This window comes from Corythoichthys intestinalis, chromosome 13 (genome assembly GCF_030265065.1).
Source record: "Corythoichthys intestinalis isolate RoL2023-P3 chromosome 13, ASM3026506v1, whole genome shotgun sequence".
Taxonomy (NCBI): Eukaryota; Metazoa; Chordata; class Actinopteri; order Syngnathiformes; family Syngnathidae; genus Corythoichthys; species Corythoichthys intestinalis.
The window spans coordinates 20,354,730-20,374,505 of NC_080407.1; the positions used below are offsets into that span (position 1 = coordinate 20,354,730).

A 19,776-nucleotide genomic window follows, 5' to 3' on the forward strand; every position below is an offset into this window, starting at 1 on the left:
TTCAAGGGGGCCGAATACTTTTGCAAGGCACTGTATATAACTACACACATATAGCAATAACTGCCTTTGTAGTAAAGAGTAACTAACTGTGTATTGCTGTTTTTATGAGCACACATTCTTTTGGACTGACTGTACAACTTCTTATCAGGTTATGCCTGCCACTTTGACGCAGTTTTGCTCATTGTTATGGTAACCAAGATATTTGATGCGAACCAGCTGCTGCTAAAAAGTACAACGAGTGAACCAATCATATTTGGACACGAGACTCATCTCCTTAAGAGGTTGAGCAAAACATGTTAAGATTACCATTTTTGGGCAGGCAGTGTGCCTCCTGAGAGCAGGGGGTGGCCATCTCTGTTCTCACGTGGCATGTGCCAATAAAGAGCCGGACATTTCCGGGCCACGCCAGAGTCTGCCAGAGGATTAATGTGATCGCTTGGCGTGGTTCCTTGAATGCTCAGACCAGGAGCGTTTGGCTCTCCGCTCATTGTCGACAGGTGGGAGCTTGATTCATTATCAGGGAACTCGTTGTGCTGTGGCGTGGGGGTGTTTTAGCTTCGACAACTAATATATCTAGCGCCATTGTTTCTTGTGCTTGTGTGTGTTTAAACTGCATCGTAGGGGTTTTAGATGTTATCAGTGACAATCTAGACCTAGCGCGGTGGTTATTCTGTGTTATATTTGTTTTTGCTTGCCTTTGTGGGATTGTAATCAATAAACTTCATTTATTTGCAATGTCTAATCAATAAACATTGTCTATTTCGCAAAAGTTTGCCTGTTGCTGACTCACTGCGAACCTTTGACTTTTTCGTAAAACAACTGCTTACTTTACATAGTGCTTCACCTCCATTGAAAACCACAATATTGAAGCATCTTGTTTTTTAGAATCGGTTTCACAAACAGGGAAATCCTTAATATTTTGGCTTATATACATAAAAGTATAATCAATAGAAGTATTTATACTAATTATAATTACTATTCTGCATCTCCTGACTCGATATTTTAGACTCTGCTTCGTGGATGAAGAACTCCTTTGGCTCATCTCCATCAAATTATAATCAATAGAAGTATTTATACTAATGCTTTGTCATAGTCCCCAGCGAAGGTCCGTGCACCTGAAGTGCGTAGCGTCTTATTCAGTTACCTTATCCCTATGTAATAATATTGCATTTTTTTCAACACTTGGTGATGCATGCTATAACCTAATTTACATTACAGGCACAACGGTAGCGGCAACATACAGTATGAGGTGTCCATATCCATGCTGCTTTTTTGACATCGATAATGTTGACAGTGTGAATATGCAACTTGTCTTTTTTCATGCGCGTAATATGCGCGTGAGGGATATCTCTTGACCGCAAGAACCGTTCCAAGTTGTCCTCCATGTCATCGTGCTTCAACTTCCAAAACTAACTGACCTGGAGGCACAATTAGCTTCCAATACTTTTTTTGGTGTGCTACGATGTTAACTTTTTTTTTCCCCATGATTTTTTTAATTTATTGCTTCGATTAAAAAAGCATTTTTTGCTTTGACTTTTTTTTTTAAATTCCAGTGTGGGTTCTTGTGTGCGTCTTCAAGTTTTGCTTTTGAGTGAACTTTTTACCACAAACTGAACAGGAAAAAGCTTTTTCGCCAGTGTGGGTTCTTGTGTGTATTTTCAAGTTTTGCTTTTGAGTGAATTTTTTACCACAAACTGAGCAGGAAAAAGCTTTTTCGCCAGTGTGGGTTTTTGTATGTTGTTTTAAGGTGCTCTTGCAACTGAGTCTTTGACCACAAACTGAGCAGGAAAAAGGTTGTTCGCCAGTGTGGGTTCTTGTGTGTCGTTTTAAGTTGCTCTTGTGACTGAAATTTTTACCACAAACTGAGCAGGCAAAAGGTTTTTCGCCAGTGTGGGTCCTTGTGTGGATTTTTAAGTTTACCTTTTCAGTGAATCTTTGATTACAAACTGAGCAGGAAAAAGGTTTGTCACCAGTGTGGGTTCTTGTGTGTCTTTTAAAGGTGCTCAATTGACTGAATCTTTGACCACAAACTGAGCAGACAAAAGGTTTCTCGCCAGTGTGGGTTCTTGTGTGGATTTTTAAGTTTTCCCTTTCAATGAAGCTTTGATTACAAACTGAGCACGAAAAAGGTTTGTCACCAGTGTGGATTCTTGTGTGTCTTTCTAAGGTGCTCATTTGACTGAATCTTTGACCACAATTTGAGCAGGAAAAAGGTTTTTCGCCAGAGTGGGTACTTGTGTGTCGGTTTAAGTTGCTCTTGCACCTGAATCTTTGACCACAAACTGAGCAGGAAAAAGGTTTTTCGCCAGTGTGGGTTCCTTTGTGTCTTTTTAAGGTTCCTTTTTTAGAAAATCCTTGACCACAAACTGAGCAGGGAAAAGGCTTTTTACCAGTGTGACTCCTCATATGTGTCCGACAAGTATACTTATTAGCAAAGGTTTTCCCACACTGAGAGCACTTGCAGAGTTTGTCGTCACCGTGTGATGTCTTACGGACATCATCATTGTAAGGTGAGTGTGACGTGGCGCCATTTCTGTCTGACGGAGCGATGAAAATGTCTGGTTGCAATCCTTCTGTCGAGTTGCTGCTGCTGCTGCCGCTTGGAGGCTCCGCCCCTCTACCGGCCTCACTTGGACCATTTTCACTCTTCAAGGGCTCACCAGTCGACCTGGTGATATGCTCCTCCTCTTCCTCCTCTTTAACACATGGCAGCTCTTCCTCCTCCTTTTTGATTGGAAGTTGCTTCTGTTGACAGGGCTTTGGCTCCTCCTCTTTGATTTGGGGGAGCTCAACATCCTCTTTCACGCCAGGATAGTCTGGCAGCTGCCGCTCAGCACTGAAGTATTTTCTGAAACCTGCAAGACACAAGAAAACCATTGATATAGTTTATGGACTACCACTGCGTCTGAAACAAGTACAGTGATCCCTTGCGGTTTCGTGGATTCAGTGCATGGTGCAGGTTTAAAAAGTATTTATCAAAAAAATATGCGGTTTAAGTTTGATCCACAAGAGACATTGTTTCGTATAGAGATGCGTCCGAAAATTCGGCGCCGAAAACTATCGGCCAAAAATTTGGTTGAAATGTTTTGAAGATGAATCGTGTGAAGAACCATTGTCTTCTTGTGATGACGTCATTAAAACAGCGTATTGCAAGCATTATTGAATTAAAAGATGCATACCGTAAATTCCGGATTACAAGCCGCTACTTTTTTCCCTCATTTTGAATCCTGCGGCGTATGCGATGATGCGGCCAATTTATCAATTTTTCTAACGACCGCCAGGAGCGCTCGAGCATAAAATGCAAGCATAAGACACGTGGAATATGTGTGTCGAGGAAGACGCTAGTTGGCACTCTTACCCGTATTTTAAGTTTGTGCTTTGTGCACGAAAAAAAGTAGCAGACCCTCATCTTTGTGCATTCGTAGAATTAGCATAGCCTGGTACTCCAGACTCACCGCTGTTCCAGCTATTGAGTCTGGCCACCATTAAGCGGATACAATTTTCAGAGCGGAGCAAGCCACAGCAAACAGACAGCGGAGTGGACGAATCAGCGACGGACGGGACGAGGGAATTGCGCGCGGAAGTAAACATACGAGGAGAGCGGAGTTTATTCAACATGTTTGAAAAACACACGGAGAACAGTCTGGCCGTGCCAGGCAAGAATTAGCATACCCGCATCATGCTAGAAGAAATGGATATGATGTGCCGAGTTGAATTGAAGGCTTGGATGGCCAGCGGCGTCAGATCGTTTACAAAAGTGGTCGTATGCGAAGAGCAACTTTTGCAAAAGTCTGACAGCGTGGAGCAGCGTGAAAAAAAATCCACCATCACCAACGGGTTTCGAAAAGCCGGTCTGCTGCGTGATGAAGAGGACGACACGCTAAGGAGTGAGCTTGAGGAGTCAGCTAAGTGCCGTGTTGCTGGCGCTGTTTGGAAAGAAAAGTTAAGGTATTGTAACGATGACAAATAGTAACCCGTTAAGTTAGGTTGCAATTCTTTATTTTGGAAACTCGTCGAACAACACACGACTGCTGCCTCTAGCAGCCGACGCACACACACAGACACACTCGCAACAACGACAGCACGTCTCTTGCTCTTCCGCACCTCCCTTACCTGTAAGTCATGCGCTGTATCATAACCCGATTTGTTAAAATATGGTATTTAAACTTGGAAAACTGTGTATTTCTTTTTAAATATTTCAGTTTAATATGTGGGCACACGCGGCTTATAGGCAGGAGAGGCTTATGTATGTACAAAATTCTTTTTCCCTTAAAAATGTACTGGGTGAGGCTTGTAATCCGGGGCGCTCAATGGTCCGGAATTTACGGTACTTGCATTCGTGTTCGTCTATAAACATTTTCTTGCGGGTGAGTATAACTTTCTTTTCGACGACTAGGAATCTTGTCTGTGGACTAAGTCAAGTTTAAGGCTACGAATCAAAAGCGTTGAACGCCGTCGGTCTTGGGGAAAACTAATCGATCCAAAAAAACAAAAAAAAAACTGGCTGACTGCAGTGTTGCGCGCGGAGCTAACTTGTCAGTTGGAAGCAATGAATCACTGGCAAACACACTAACGTGTTTGTCCAATATCAATTGGTTGAATATAAGCATTTGATTGTTACTCAATGTTTTCTATTGCCACTGCACGATGCCTGTGTATGTCAGTGTACTTGATATTATGTTTATAAAACATTTCTAAAAGATTATACCAGGGGTCGGGAACCTTTTTGGCTGAAAGAGCCATGAACACCACATATTTTAAATGTAATTCTGTAAGAGCTATACAATATGTTTAAGATGGCGGCTGTTTACTAACGCATGTGGTTTTCAATACTTCAATGTTGCTAATGCAGTCGAGTCTGTCGTTTTGCATCTAGTTCTATATACACATGATATCTATTATCTACAGTAAAACGACGTTGACGTAGTTTGTAGCGGCTGTCAGCAGCAGTCAGGTATTCTTGTGTTTTTTATCCAGCGGCATGAGTTGAGCTAAAGACGTGAGTTGAGCATTGGCATTACCCGGGTCTATGACCAGCATTATGTTTACTTTCGGGACGCAATGAGAAACTGACCGCATTGCGTCCCGAAGACCGCGCTGTGTATTAGTTCCGCTTTACGTGACATATTTCAATAATCGGAATTTGGATGTTTGTGAATCGTTTTAGAATCTTCCACGGCCGAATCGCACAAGGATGTAATGACGGCTGGGCATGTTGTACAGTGGTTCTAAGTGTTGGATGGTGCGTTTTTACTCCCGAGAGATAATGGCTCGTCATCCAGAATGAATTCTTCGGCAATGACTCTTGTTATTCCCTGCGCTTTGGGACTGTCGAGTGCCAGTTTGTCACACATAGCAAAAGTTTCTGCCAGTGTTAGTTGCGTAGGACCTTTCTTTTTGTCTTCGGTTTTCTGAACATACTCCTTTGTGGTGGTATTTCGCTAAATGCTTGATTAGGTTGGTTGTATTAAAACTTCTTGCAGCTTTACCACTACGCTTGACTTTCTTGTGGCATATGTTGCACTCTGCCTCTTCGTCTTTGTCGTCCTTTCAGGTGAAATGATCCCACACAGCTGATATTTTTTACCGATAAAGTCTCTCGGTAAATTTAGAGACGGTAATGTAAATGTAGTGTGTTGAAGGTGTGCCGTAAAATGCGGACCGGATTTTAGGGAAACTGAAGCAAAAACTGGAATGGATTCTGTAAATTGGTGCGCTGGAAAACCCGGACCGGATTTTTTTTAAAAAAGCTGGATCGGAAGTCTAGATCGGAATTTTTCCGTGTTCCAATCCGATACCGATGCACATTTTTTTGCCCATATCGGCGTCCGATCCGATCCGATCCAAATATCGGATCGGGACATCTCTACCTTTAACTGTCACATCCCTATGAGCAGTGTTGTTAATAACGGCGTTACAATATAACGGCGTTACTAACGGCGTTATTTTTTTCAGTAGTGGGTAATCTAATTAATTACTTTTCTCATCTTGGCAACGCCGTTACCGTTACTGAGGACGGAAAGGCATGCGTTACTATGCGTTACTATATTGGTCGAAAAGTCTGAGGGAGACTGACTCACTGAGACGACAGAGCAGAGCAGGAGTGTGGAGGAGGCAAGAAAGTTGTGACGTCGAACAAACGCGATGCTAGGTAGCTCCAATAATACATGTTGTTGCCGATAGCCTTCAAACTACGCCCGCATGTTATGGTAGATATGGTAGACATGGTAGATACCACATGTACTGTATATAGATATAACTAGATGCAAAATGACAGACACTAAATGCGTTAGTAGACAGCCGCCATCTTGAAGCAGTAGACTTTTTAGGATGGCTCTGTTGTAGAGAACCTTCCTAGCAAACCTAAGAAACTTCTTATATAAAATATTTCTAAATGGGCAAAATCTTGACTTGAATCCATCTTTAAATGATGAAACAGTTTTAAAACTTTCATATGTCGAAAGTAGAGAGAAGGGAACTAATGCAATAATGGGAGCAATTCTAACAACTTTTAACAGTTGATTCAGGGTAAAGAGTAAATTAGGGTAAAGAATGGGGCTCGGGCCAATTGTACCAAAAACCTTCACAAAAAACTTCACATAGTGTGGCCAATGTTTTTTTTTTTTTTTTTTTTGAGGGAAAAAAAAAAGAAAAAAAAAGTAATTATCACCAATTACTTTGCCAAGTAACTAATTACTCTTACATTCAGGTAATTGAGTTACTAACGCAATTACTTTTTGGGAGAAGTAATTTGTAACTATAATTAATTACTTTTTTTCAGTAAGATTAACAACACTGCCTATGAGTAAATGTGCCACTTGATGTGGTGTGGTTGTTTGCGCTACTCAGTGTGTCTGTTCTACACTTGTAATTGCGCGTAATATATCTACCTCATGTAATTACTTCAAACAAAGCAAATTTGTTTATCTATCTGCAAACAACAGTCAAGTCAATGCCATGGCGTGACCTTACGTCGGTTCATGAGTCCATTGCACAGCTACTAAGAAAGCAAGTCCACTATATTAGACTGAAAGACATTTTCGTATTTATGAGAAGGATGTCTTTCTCATCTAAAAAAAAAAAACAATACTTGGGATGACCTTTAATGTGAACGGACTCTTCCTCCTCCTTGATGTATGGTGACTCTTCCTCCTCCCCCTTGACGCAAGAAGACTCCTGGTGCTCAAGACGATGGGCTTGGATGACATATAGATCTGCAAGACCACAAACAAATCTTATTTCTTCATTTGCAAACGTGTGTCCTCAAAGTTGTTTTCTGTGGGTGAAAATTCCTCCTTGCACATTTTTTTGTTCTTTTGTGTTAGCTTGACTCGATCAACTCAAACCTTGTCCGTCGAGTTTGATGAGCCAATGACAGATAAAATAATTTCATGCAGTTACAAGACGAACAAGAGTGCAAGAATGAAATAAATATTGAAATAAATGAAAAAATATTCAATACCAATTGAAATTAATGTTGAAACCAATGACTAATCCAACTAGTGATTTGTCTATGTCGCCCTCCAGTGGTTGGCCGCCATTACAGGGGTGTTTTCACACCTATACCAGCCAGCCCAACGTCAGTCAATGAAGGGTGTGGCACACGACCACACCATAATAAAAGCCGCCACGTCTTGCAAATGAGATGTTTTTTTTCTGCATTTAAAAAGATACATTTTAATTAATCATTTTCAATTTGTATAATTTAGCATGACATCTATCTGAATATATTTAGCTCATTATTTCCGCACTATTTGCCAGAAGTTGTCCGAAATAGCACATCAAATCCAAATTGTTCCTTTACACTCTTTATTTTGAAATTACATCGGTTCCTCTTTTGCAAGCTTGTGGCTGACTACGTTGTCGCAGAGTTGGAAATCGGGAGACAGATCCACAGAAGGGCATTACAAGTTAATGAATGTAATTCTGTTTAAAACCTGTGAAAATGACCTTAATATTGACATTGACGTAACATTTAAGTTCTTTATGACGTGTCTTTGACCTGAATCGTCGCTTGCTAGCAAAGCATTTGTTCGTTGCCGACGTCACTGGTTGTAATTTCAGATGAGTATTTTGGAAAGATAAAGTTGTGGGTCCGTTAACAGAAGGACTATTATTATTGTTGTGATATAGTATGGCAGTGTATTATGGCCCAAAAAAAAAAAAAAAAAGAACGACGAGATTAAAGTCGCACTATTGCTACCAGAAAAAAAGTTGTGTTATTATGTACAGTGCCTTGCAAAAGTATTCGGCCCCCTTGAACCTTGCAACCTTTCGCCACATTTCAGGCTTCAAACATAAAGATATAAAATTTATTTTTTTTGTCAAGAATCAACAACACGTGGGACACAATCGTGAAGTGGAACAACATTTATTGGATAATTTAAACTTTTTTAACAAATAAAAAACTGAAAAGTGGGGCGTGCAATATTATTCGGCCCCCTTGCGTTAATACTTTGTAGCGCCACCTTTTGCTCCAGTTACAGCTGCAAGTCGCTTGGGGTATGTTTCTATCAGTTTTGCACATCGAGGGGCAGACATTCTTGCCCATTCTTCCTTGCAAAACAGCTCGAGCTCAGTGAGGTTGGATGGAGAGTGTTTGTGAACAGCAGTCTTCAGCTCTTTCCACAGATTCTCGATTGGATTCAGGTCTGGACTTTGACTTGGCCATTCTAACACCTGGATACGTTTATTTTTGAAACATTCCATTGTAGATTTGGCTTTATGTTTTGGATCATTGTCCTGTTGGAAGATAAATCTCCGTCCCAGTCTCAGGTCTTGCGCAGATACCAACAGGTTTTCTTCCAGAATGTTCCTGTATTTGGCTGCATCCATCTTCCCGTCAATTTTAACCATCTTCCCTGTCCCTGCTGAAGAAAAGCAGGCCCAAACCATGATGCTGCCACCACCATGTTTGACAGTGGGGATGGTGTGTTCAGGGTGATGAGCTCTGTTGCTTTTACGCCAAACATATCGTTTTGCATTGTGGCCAAAAAGTTCAATTTTGGTTTCATCTGACCAGAGTACCTTCTTCCACATGTTTGGTGTGTCTCCCAAGTGGCTTGTAGCAAACTTTAAACGAGACTTTTTATGGATATCTTTGAGAAATGGCTTTCTTCTTGCCACTCTTCCATAAAGGCCAGATTTGTGTAGTGTACGACTGATTGTTGTCCTATGGACAGACTCTCCCACCTCAGCTGTAGATCTCTGCAGTTCATCCAGAGTGATCATGGGCCTCTTGGCTGCATCTCTGATCAGTTTTCTCCTTGTTTGAGAAGAAAGTTTGGAAGGACGGCCGGGTCTTGGTAGATTTGCAGTGGTCTGATGCTCCTTCCATTTCAATATGATGGCTTGAACAGTGCTCCTTGAGATGTTTGAAGCTTGGGAAATCTTTTTGTATCCAAATCCGGCTTTAAACTTCTCCACAACAGTATCTCAGACCTGCCTGGTGTGTTCCTTGGTTTTCATAATGCTCTCTGCACTTTAAACAGAACCCTGAGACTATCACAGAGCAGGTGCATTTATACGGAGACTTGATTACACACAGGTGGATTCTATTTATCATCATCGGTCATTTAGGGCAACATTAGATCATTCAGAGATCCTCACTGAACTTCTGGAGTGAGTTTGCTGCACTGAAAGTAAAGGGGCCGAATAATATTGCACGCCCCACTTTTCAGTTTTTTATTTGTTAAAAAAGTTTAAATTATCCAATAATGTTGTTCCACTTCACGATTGTGTCCCACTTATTGTTGATTCTTGACAAAAAAATTAAATTTCATATCTTTATGTTTGAAGCCTGAAATGTGGCGAAAGGTTACAAGATTCAAGGGGGCCGAATACTTTTGCAAGGCACTGTACATGTATCTTAGCTGAGAGCTATGACGAAGCATTAGTATAAATCCGTCTTGATTATAATTTGATGTAGATGACGAAAAATATTAGAGATTTCCTTATTTGTAAAACAGATTCTAAACCACAAGATGCTTTCGACATTAATTCTCCTAATATTAATTCGACATTTATTCTCGTAGTAATAATTCGACTTTTTTTCTCGTACTACTACTACGAGAATTGAAGAAAATCGCATTATGACGTAGGGCTAATGTCGCTGAATAAGCAGCGACATCCTTTATGTAGCGCGTTGCTGCCTCCGTTAAAATCAAGAATATTGAATGTATCTTGTGTTTTCGAATCAGTTTTACAAATAAAGAAATCCTTCATATTTTGACTTTGACTATTAATGGACCACCTATTGCCGATTTCCCTAATGAACGAGCCCTCAAATTGTTTAAAAAAAAAAAAAAAAAAAAACAGGAAAATCAGGTGTTCCCAGGCAGAATGAAACTTTGCAAATAGATCTTTTTATGGTTCTTATTGGGTAAAAAAATTAAGTTGTAATGAAAAAAATTCTCATTTGTCATGAAATGAAACAATTTTGCCGCGGCACGACCTGGTGGGGCTGACCGCCTCCGATGCAGCCTATCACTACCACTACGCCCTGCTCTGTAAACAGTAACGTTAGCTGCTCTTGGCTGTGTGCTGGGGGTGACGAAAGCTTGTTTACGGGGAAAGAGGCATAAAATGAGCTTACAACAGAGTCCATTCTGCATAATATGAGGCTAAAAGCTAGCAAATGGGCCAACAAAATCGAATGCACTGAGAGCATCTTGGCAGCGACCAAGTTTTAGGAAAGGCCGTTGTTAAAAAAAGAAAAAAAAAGAAAGAAAAAGTAGATTCTGCGTATGGAGAGCTACATTTTCCCTGCACTTAATGTTTGTTTTCAGCCCCTTCGTGTTTATTTTACTGTCATTTTCTGCCGCAAATTGCCGGTCCAGGAAAATAAGGCGCACATCACACTCGTCCGTAGCGCAAAAAGCTTGGGGAACACTGGTGTACAATCAGGGGTGAAAGTGGGCCAGAACGGTCAGGAATGCAGTTCCGGTATAAGATTCAGGGCCAGAACGCAGTTCCGGTATAAGATTCAGGGCCTGAATGCTTTTCCGGTACACAGTGCTTTGATTCTGAAAATATGACAGCAACTGTCATAACGCTATGTAACAAAACAAAACAAAAAATGCTAAGCTGCCATACATGCATTTCAGCTCCAAAAAGAAAACAATCTACCAACATCAGATTTACATACACAAGTGTTCACAACAAGCATAATAAAGTGCTTGTGTAGCGTAATGCGTTTCCACCAATATTTATTATTGATTTCATTCCACGGACGGCATGGAGGTTTCCCCAGCTGCTGCAGTTATCAAAGTCTGACAATAATGAGTCACGTCAATGTGCCAATGCACGCAGCAAAGCAAAACGTTTGGACTCATTTATCCATTCAACTGGCTGACATACTGACTTGTGATCAGCATATATGGTTAGCTCTGATTGGTTTAAATGTGCATGTTTTCTGGAACAGCAAAAAAAAAAAAAAAAAAAGCTTGTTGAATTGATGCGACAAAAAAGGGCAATGCAACATAAAATGGATCAAATCTAAGCGAAACGAAAGAGTTGAGGAGGCTTATTTATCATATTTAGTTTTATTTGCTCTGATGGGGAGGTTCAGAACATCTTAGCTGTCAATGTGCACTTTGGACTTATATTTGTTCATTTATGTTAGGCTACTTATTCATTTCCTTATGATTTAAAAAAGTTAATGTTTGCGCAATCTTCAAAATAATATTCCATTTCACTCTGCAGAATATAAGTCATTTGTACTTATTTTTGTGAATGTATGTTACATATATCTTTATTATTATTATTATTTTTTAAGTAAATGTTTACATTAACTTCAATTTGAATATATATCCTATGTTCTTAAGTTGTCAAAATTTAGATTTGGCATTTAGTATGTGAGGAAATGAGGTAAAATAAAAATTAGGAGATGGAGGTTGGGGTTATTGCCGTTTTTGTTAACAATCATTTTGCAAATCATTGATAAATACAATTTTGAATGAAAAATAAATAAATACGATTTCTGGCTCCGTGGCGACCTTCACGTCGGGGAGTTCCGGCAAGAAATTCTAGCCACTTTCACCCCTTGTTAAAATAGAGATTTGGCATTTAGCATATGAGGAAATGTGGGAAAATAACAATTAGGAGATGGAGGTTGGGGTTATTGCCGTTTTTGCTAACAATCATTTTGCAAATCATTGATAAATAGAATTTTGAATGAAAAATAAATACATACAATTTCTGGCTCCGTGGCGACTTTCACGTCAGGGAGTTCTGGTGTTACAGAACAGGTGTGTTCTGACAAATTTTGCAGAGCAAATTTTGACAGAACACCGGCAAGAAATTCTAGCCATTTTCACCCTTGTGTACAATACAGATCATCGAAAGTGAACCAACCTTCTAGTCTGCGAAGAACAACCATTGCGTGCATTATTTTGCACACAGTCGAATCTTGGTGACGCGGGGGCTCCTCTTTCACTCCACAAAGTTCCTTTTGCAACTTTTCTGCAGCCGGTGTAGTTCTCGCGAACATACTACTCACTTGATTTCTGAACGCTTGACGACGTGCCTTGCAGCTTTGTTAGCGGTTGGCCAGCTAGGCTAGGCTAAAGTAGGCGACAAAACCTCACCGAGTGCCCAGATTTGAAGATGACTGATGTTTGAGTCCGTAATGTGGCTAGTGCTGGACACGTCGTCGAAACTTCGATTTAGTTAAGTAACTGAAATCCAGGAAAAACAAAACGTGCACAAAGAAAAAACTGCTCCGCCTTGGCCAGTCTTTTTCATTTCCACCAGCATTGCATGATGGGAAAGACAGTCTCACAGTCTCCAGCCCAATCACAACGTAAAACCCGTCTATTTCAATAATAAAAAACAAAAGCAGCTCAAAATAAAACTTCCCTTTCAAAATAAAAATATATCTGTTATACAACTTCTTATACAAATCTATATTTTGACATGATAGACGAAAAAATTAACAGTGGGATCGTAGCGTGATCACTTCTCCTGTAAGTATCATGGGAGGTGTAGTTCTTCACAGGACTCTTTCGGTGCGTTCAGCAACGCTCTCTGGCGGTCTTATTTTCAATTTAAAAAATACAATAATATTTGAGGGTCTATTTATTCATGATTAAACATCTAAATTACATGTTTGTCAATACAAATCACCGCAGAAGTACAACTCTGACAATATCTTCCAGAGCCAATTCAAAGTGTATTTTGAGAACATTTTTTATAAAGATTGGTCTGAAAAGCTGAAGCAAATCTACCTGTCACAAGTTAATGTTTCAAAAAACAAGTCAATACGCTAAAGAAAAAAAAACATGGGGAAAAAAAGAAACACCGCATCTAACACTAATGTAATGTCATTTTTATAATGATTTTATTGAATTTGACTGTGTACCTAAAAATAAAAAATGACATGCAGTTCACAGCTCACACAATGCCAGGCTCCAAAATGAAAGTTCAGCTCATTTGAGTGAAGATGCTGCTGGAAGCAATCCATGTAGCTGAACTTCAAGGTGTGGACATACAATAAGGGGTATGGTGGGGCACTGGACTTTGCCAGGAGTCAAAGTACTCTCATATGAATCCGATGAGGCACTAAAAATAGTACTCTGATGTGGCTAAAATGACTGTTAATTAGCCTATTTTCAAGCACTGTATTATTAAAATCATGTGAGATACACAATTTATCAAATTAAAATCCTTAGGATGATATTTAGAAAATTACCCAAAATAAGGAGAGAAGGCACTCAGCTTTTGTGAACTTGCACAAGGAGAACAGGAGGGTGCGATACAATGTAATACAAGACTAGACTATACAGTTTCCGAGATAGTTCTAACCTACCCCTACCGTGCCCTTTCTTTTTTATTTGGGTTGGCCCAAACAACAGATGGGTGCCTTGCCCTAAAAGGGAAAAGGGGAAGCAATCTGGCGACACCCCTTGAACTTGTTTGACTATGTGTGTGCAAGTTGGTGAATTTAGATACAATACATGTGTGCTAATACATTTCATGAAGCAATGATCATTTGGCAAGGAATAAAATGCAACAATATTATTTCTTAAGTGTACCAGACAGCTTAGTTTCTTAATGTCTGCAGCTTGTCCTTAAAGTTGACCTGTGGAGCCTAGGCCGGTTTGAACCGGTCAGAATGACAAGGCAGTTTTATCAAAAGCTAAACATGTCTGTAGTAATCAATCACAAAAATATCTCTTTATTGCAATCAATCATGGAACATCCTATTATAGCAATCCATCATCAACAACTTTATTGTGAGCATTCATTGGTAAAAGCAAATATTTAGTAACCATTTAATAATTATCTATTCAGTGAGTATTGGCAGGTGACCGGTGTTTTGACTTGTGAGCTCGACTTTGCAAGCTGTGACTGAAACACTCTCATCAAATAAGTAAGTAGAATCAGTTTATGGCAACCGGTATACTTTACATTATAACGTATGATATATTTACATTGGTATTTTTTGTGACATATTTTTCATAATCTGTATTTCTTGTGCACTGAAGCAATAAACCTATGCAGCCCTTAGTTTGGCGCATGATGGAAGTTCAAAGCGAAATGAGAAAACTTGCCAACTGCAATGACCCCAGTAAAGAATAAAAAGTTGATGGTGCAAAGTAGACAGCATAATCATCATCAAACATGTCAGGTCTGGTAAGCTACAGCAAGAATTCATTTCTCCTGTTCCATTTTACTGATATTGGCATCGTTGGGGATGGCTATATCGATGACAACGGCTGTCCTTTGCTGCTTGCTTATCCATGATCACGATGTTGGGTTGGTTGGCCACTACCACCTTATTAGGATCTTAGCCCTCTTTTATTTAATATATAATATAATATAAATTATATTATATTTTTATTTTTATGTTTATTTTATTTACTTTTGTTCTGTGAAGAATCCAGTAGGGGTTATTTGATTGAGGCTTTCTGAAAAACAATACATTTAGGCACTCCTGCAATCGTCACACTTTTTCTATTACAAACTGACCCCGGCCCCTCATCAGAGAAGGGAAAATTTATGTGGCCCTCACAGGAAAAGGTTTGGGGACCCCTGACTTAAGTACTCGAGACAGCTGGCGGATGTCGGCCAACAGTTTGGAGCCACTGATCAGCTTCTCCAGCTCATTGGTCAACTTAGGCTACGCTACACTAGGACGGACAATGGCCTTCAACGTGTAATTAGTTGGACTATACGGCATGTCGGCTACACTAGTATGCCTATCATCCGGATGAGTTGTTAGACGGATAATGTAGGCGGGTAATGTTACCCGCCGCCTGCGAACCGTCTAATATGGAAGGGACGTCATGACGTCGCTATTTTTAGTGTGGCATGACAGCATCGTAAACAATGTAGGCGGACGATCACGACGTGGCATTCCTGCCCCTCTTTTCTTTTCCACACATTTTTCTTGAACCTTCAAATTACGTCTCAATAACATGCTTCAAATCAGTGCCCATTTGGGGTCCTCCCATCGCGGATGAGGTGGAGATGAGCGTTTTTTTACAGAGCTCGTCACCCGAGTTGTCTCCGATCAGACAGCTGCGGGGCCGACCGAATATGAGTACTGTATATAAAAATGCCTGGAGGAAAATTACACCCCAAAAAGTGTTACCTGCGTGGTACCCCTGGTCAAAGAGGCGCGTGATCAGTTTTTTTTCCCAAGACATTTCTGCCTGTCAAAGCTGTCGCCACTTCCCGGATCGCCACTGTTATGCACAAGCAGTCCTGGTTGCTGCTTCCAGGAAATATACGCAGCGCCACACCATATGCTTCTATTGTTATTTTCCAAGTAGTGAAAGCAAAACTGAGCATTCATTGTAACATCCCAAGTAACGATGTCAGGCTTTCGTTGTTTTATAAAGATTTATTTCAATCAACTCGGAGCCTTCTCATAAAAGCCGAGCATGCTCTCCCTTCACTCTCGCTTCTGCGTGATGCGTTCAATTGCGTTCACGAAAAAAACAGTCATCACACACAATAATGACAGTCTAGAACCGCCGTCCTCAATTATCGGACCGTGGTCCACGACCAGACCACGGCACACATCACTGCGGACCCAGAGCAAAACGAAATATTATGTGTATATACAGTGGGGAGAACAGGTATTTGATACACTGCCAATGGGTTTTCCCATTGGCAGTGTATCAAATACTTGTTCTCCCCACTGTATATAATTTTTTTTTAAAATCGTCGTCTAGCCCACCCGGGCGGTATGGTCTCTCCTTTCAAGCTCGGGTCCTCTACCAGAGGCCTGGGAGCTTGAGGGTCCTGCGCAGGATCTTAGCTGTCCCTAGGATTGCGCTCTTCTGAATGGAGACGTCAGACGTTGTTCCTGGTATCTGTTGGAGCCATGCAGCCAGCTTGTGGGTTACTGCCCCTAGTGTCCCGATCACCACTGGCACCACTCTTGCCTCCACTCCCCACATTTTCTCCAACTCTTCCTTCAATCCTTGACATTTCTCCAGCTTTTCATGTTCTTTTTTCCTGATGTTGCTATCGCTCGGGATTGCTACATCTGTCACTACTGCTGTCTTCTGATGTTTATCCACCACCACTATGTCAGGCTGGTTGGCCATCACCAGTTTGTCTGTCTGGATCTGGAAGTCCCGGGATACCGGGAACGCTAATTTATAACGCTTTATTGAGCGTTTATTTTATTCATTTTTATTTACTTGTTTATTTATTTTATTATTAGGCTCGAGCGCATGACGTGGCATTCGCGAGGTTTCCGCCGCTATCGCCATTTTGGAAGCGGGAAGTTTGGTGTCAGAACCCCGGGAAACATAAACAGTGAGGCATTTCAACACAGGTCGCTCTTTAAAAATGATTGGAAATTATTGTGCGGTAAAGAATTGCAACAACCGATTGAATAGAAAGGAGAATGTACAGCTAGACGGAACCCCATTGAGTTTCTTCCAGATCCCTACATGGAGAAAAGGCGAGGGAAAGGTCATATCTGAACTTAGCAAACGTCGAAGAATGGCATGGGTGGCCTCGATCAGAAGGAAGGGCATAACGTTCGATTCTCCATTTACACAGTTTGCTCTATGCACTTCCAATCCGGTAAATTAATTTCGTTTGTTTACGCAAATTTCGGTAACTTTATGCCCTAAATCGGCCTGTTGTTAGCGATAGCTACAGCTAAACAACTAGCATGCATACATGTGCATTGTCTTCATAAGACATAATTCCTGTCGTTGCTAAGTGAAAAAGCTGTAATATGTTGAAGTGAGAGAGTGGCAAAGAATTTGTACACAGGCTACATTTTCTGCAACAAAAAAATTGTACATCCGTGGTCACAGACTAATGTAAACAATTGCCTACCTTTGCTAGAAAGATGGTGTTGCCGTTTGCTATGGTCATAATGTGCAGGTCCTGCACCCATCCGCAGCAAAACTGTTCGTAGTTTTGTAGGGATTTGTAGTTTCGGAATTGCTGATGAGTGTAGAAACTGACACCAAACACTAAATACAGCATGATGTCCATTTCGCGTAGTGGTGGAAGCTTGTCGACATCTTTATTCCATTTGTGTTCGGCTTGCTCGTAAGGGTCAACATTGTTCACATCCTTAAAATTGCTCACATATCTGTCCTTCGCTGTGGGAACAAGTTTGTCTCTGTATCGAACTGGCAAGTTTTCCTTACTTTTTTCCATCTTAGGCACTCGTAGTTGAATTGTATTGCCGTTAAGTTTAAATTTCCCGTGATGCAGACGTGCTTCCAAAATGGCTGCGTTGTCGCAAATCTCGCATGATCCCGTGCTGCTGTGACGTAAACGCTCGAGCCTAATTGAGCGCCCACACGTCACTTGTACAAAGAGCTTTTTCTTACCAATCGATGGAAATGGAAATGATTTTCTTGTACCGTGAATATGTATTATTTTACTCTGCTTGAACTAATAATGTCATACCTGTCTGATTGTCGTTGGGATATGGTCGTGAAAACCTGTAGACTAAAACATTTCTGTTCAAAGATGGTTATGTGGCCCAGTCCATGATTTGTTACTAAAATAAAGTACTAGTATTTTGTCTAATTTATTTATCAATAAAGCGTTATAAATAAGCGTTGTACACTGTCAATGGGAAAACCCATTGACAGTGTATCAAATACTTGTTCTTGTTAGAGCCCCACAGCAGGCCTGTATACCTTTTTCCTTTTTTTTCCCCCTCAGTCATCAGCACTCATTCCACACACCTGTTCTGCACACCTGGTCATTACCACAGCCTCCCTACATAAGCACACACAGCCCTCTGCTCCATTGCGAGTTTGTTAGCCTTCACTGCAACTTACGAGCGTTCCTAGATACCTTGCCTTGCCGGATTTTTGATACACCTTTTGACCTCTTGGATTTTTGCCTCTAGCCTGCTCCTCGTCTGTGCCTCTGCCTCTGCCTATTTTCTGTGACCTGAACCCTGCTACAGGACCGGAGATAGCCGCATCCTGCCTGGGGCCTTCGCCTTGCTCGTCCCCCCCCTGCTCGAACAGCCTTCCGTGCCGCTCCAAGAGCCAAGACCTCTTCCTCTCAAAACCATTGTTAATAAATCTGCTCTGAGCACTGCATTATTGGGTCCGTTTGTTCTCTGAGCCTTGTCAGAACAAACTCGCCATAATATGGACCCAGCAGGCTCTTCCCTGTATGAACAGGCCGTCTACAACCAGGGCCAGCGTTTGGACGAGCATGAGCAGCTCCTGTCTCTTCTGACCCAAAGCGTGTCACAGCTTTCCCACATGGCTGCGTCTTTTCACAACCGACCCGCTGCCGAAGGGGAAACGCCAGTGTGGCCTGAGCCAAACATTCCGCCACCCACTAAATACTCAGGTGACCCGACAACATGCAGAATGTTTTTTAACCAGTTAAGGCTTATTTTTGTGTCTCAGCCCCGTCGATTTTCCCAGGAAGCAGCTAAGATTGCCTTTCTGGCCAATCTCCTGGAGGGGGCACCGTTGGGCTACTTCAACGCCCTAATGGAACAGAATTCCCCCCTCCTGGTGTCATATGATCATGTTGCGGCCGAGCTGAAGAAAATCTACGACCATCCTCTCCGCGAACAGGAAGCCGGCGCTCTCCTCCTCCAGATTAGGCAAGGTGGCGAACCCATCAGAGAGTACGTCAGCCGGTTTCGCTCCTTGGCGGTGGAATCCGGCTGGGAAAGCAAGGCCCTGATTTCATCTTTTAAGACCGGGCTTAACCCAGAGATCGGCAGGGAGATAGCACTCAGGTGCCGCTTTTCAAATCTGGACGAGGTCATTGGCACCGCCATAGAAGTGTCGGACCAGTACAACCAGTGGAGGCCCCATTCCATCAGCCTATCCGTTGGGCCCTCAGCCCCCCGAGGTATCGCCGAAGCTGCTTCTCCCACCCAGGGAGAACCGATCCATATTGGCAGAGCCAGGTTGTCTGTAGAGGAACGAAATCGCCGTATTTCAGCAAGGCTCTGTCTTTACTGTGGGGAGCCTCGGCATTTTGTTGTCAATTGCCCCAGCAAGAGGCAAAATTATGCACATAAACATAAAGTGTCTGTCAGTCGAACCATCTCTCTCGGTACAACCTCTCGAGTCCAACCCACCGTTGTCTTAAGTGCACCTGTCTTCTCTCTCCAGCAGAAAGCATTGATCGACTCGGGGTCAGACACCAACCTGATAAACATGGACCTGGCTAAACAACTTCGATTGCAACTCATCGAAATGCCTTCTCCTCTGGAAGCCGTGGCCCTGGACGGAAGCCCACTATGGCGGGTAACACACCGCACACCCGTCCTCCAGATGGAGTTTCCAGGTCGTCATACCGAAAGTA

At 41.7% G+C, this 19,776-nt stretch overlaps 1 protein-coding gene across 1 annotated transcript; it reads right to left on the bottom strand.

The window, feature by feature from the left end:
- On the bottom strand, positions 1-12,743 carry LOC130927867 (gastrula zinc finger protein XlCGF57.1-like). The gene is made up of 3 exons (XM_057853963.1): positions 12,355-12,743; positions 7,101-7,214; positions 1-2,855 (listed from the first exon to the last, which is right to left on the bottom strand). The coding sequence occupies exons 1-3, from the start codon at positions 12,488-12,490 to the stop codon at positions 1,543-1,545; spliced, it is 1,563 nt and encodes a 520-aa protein (XP_057709946.1). The 5' UTR covers positions 12,491-12,743; the 3' UTR covers positions 1-1,542.
- Positions 12,744-19,776: the final 7,033 nt, after the last annotated feature.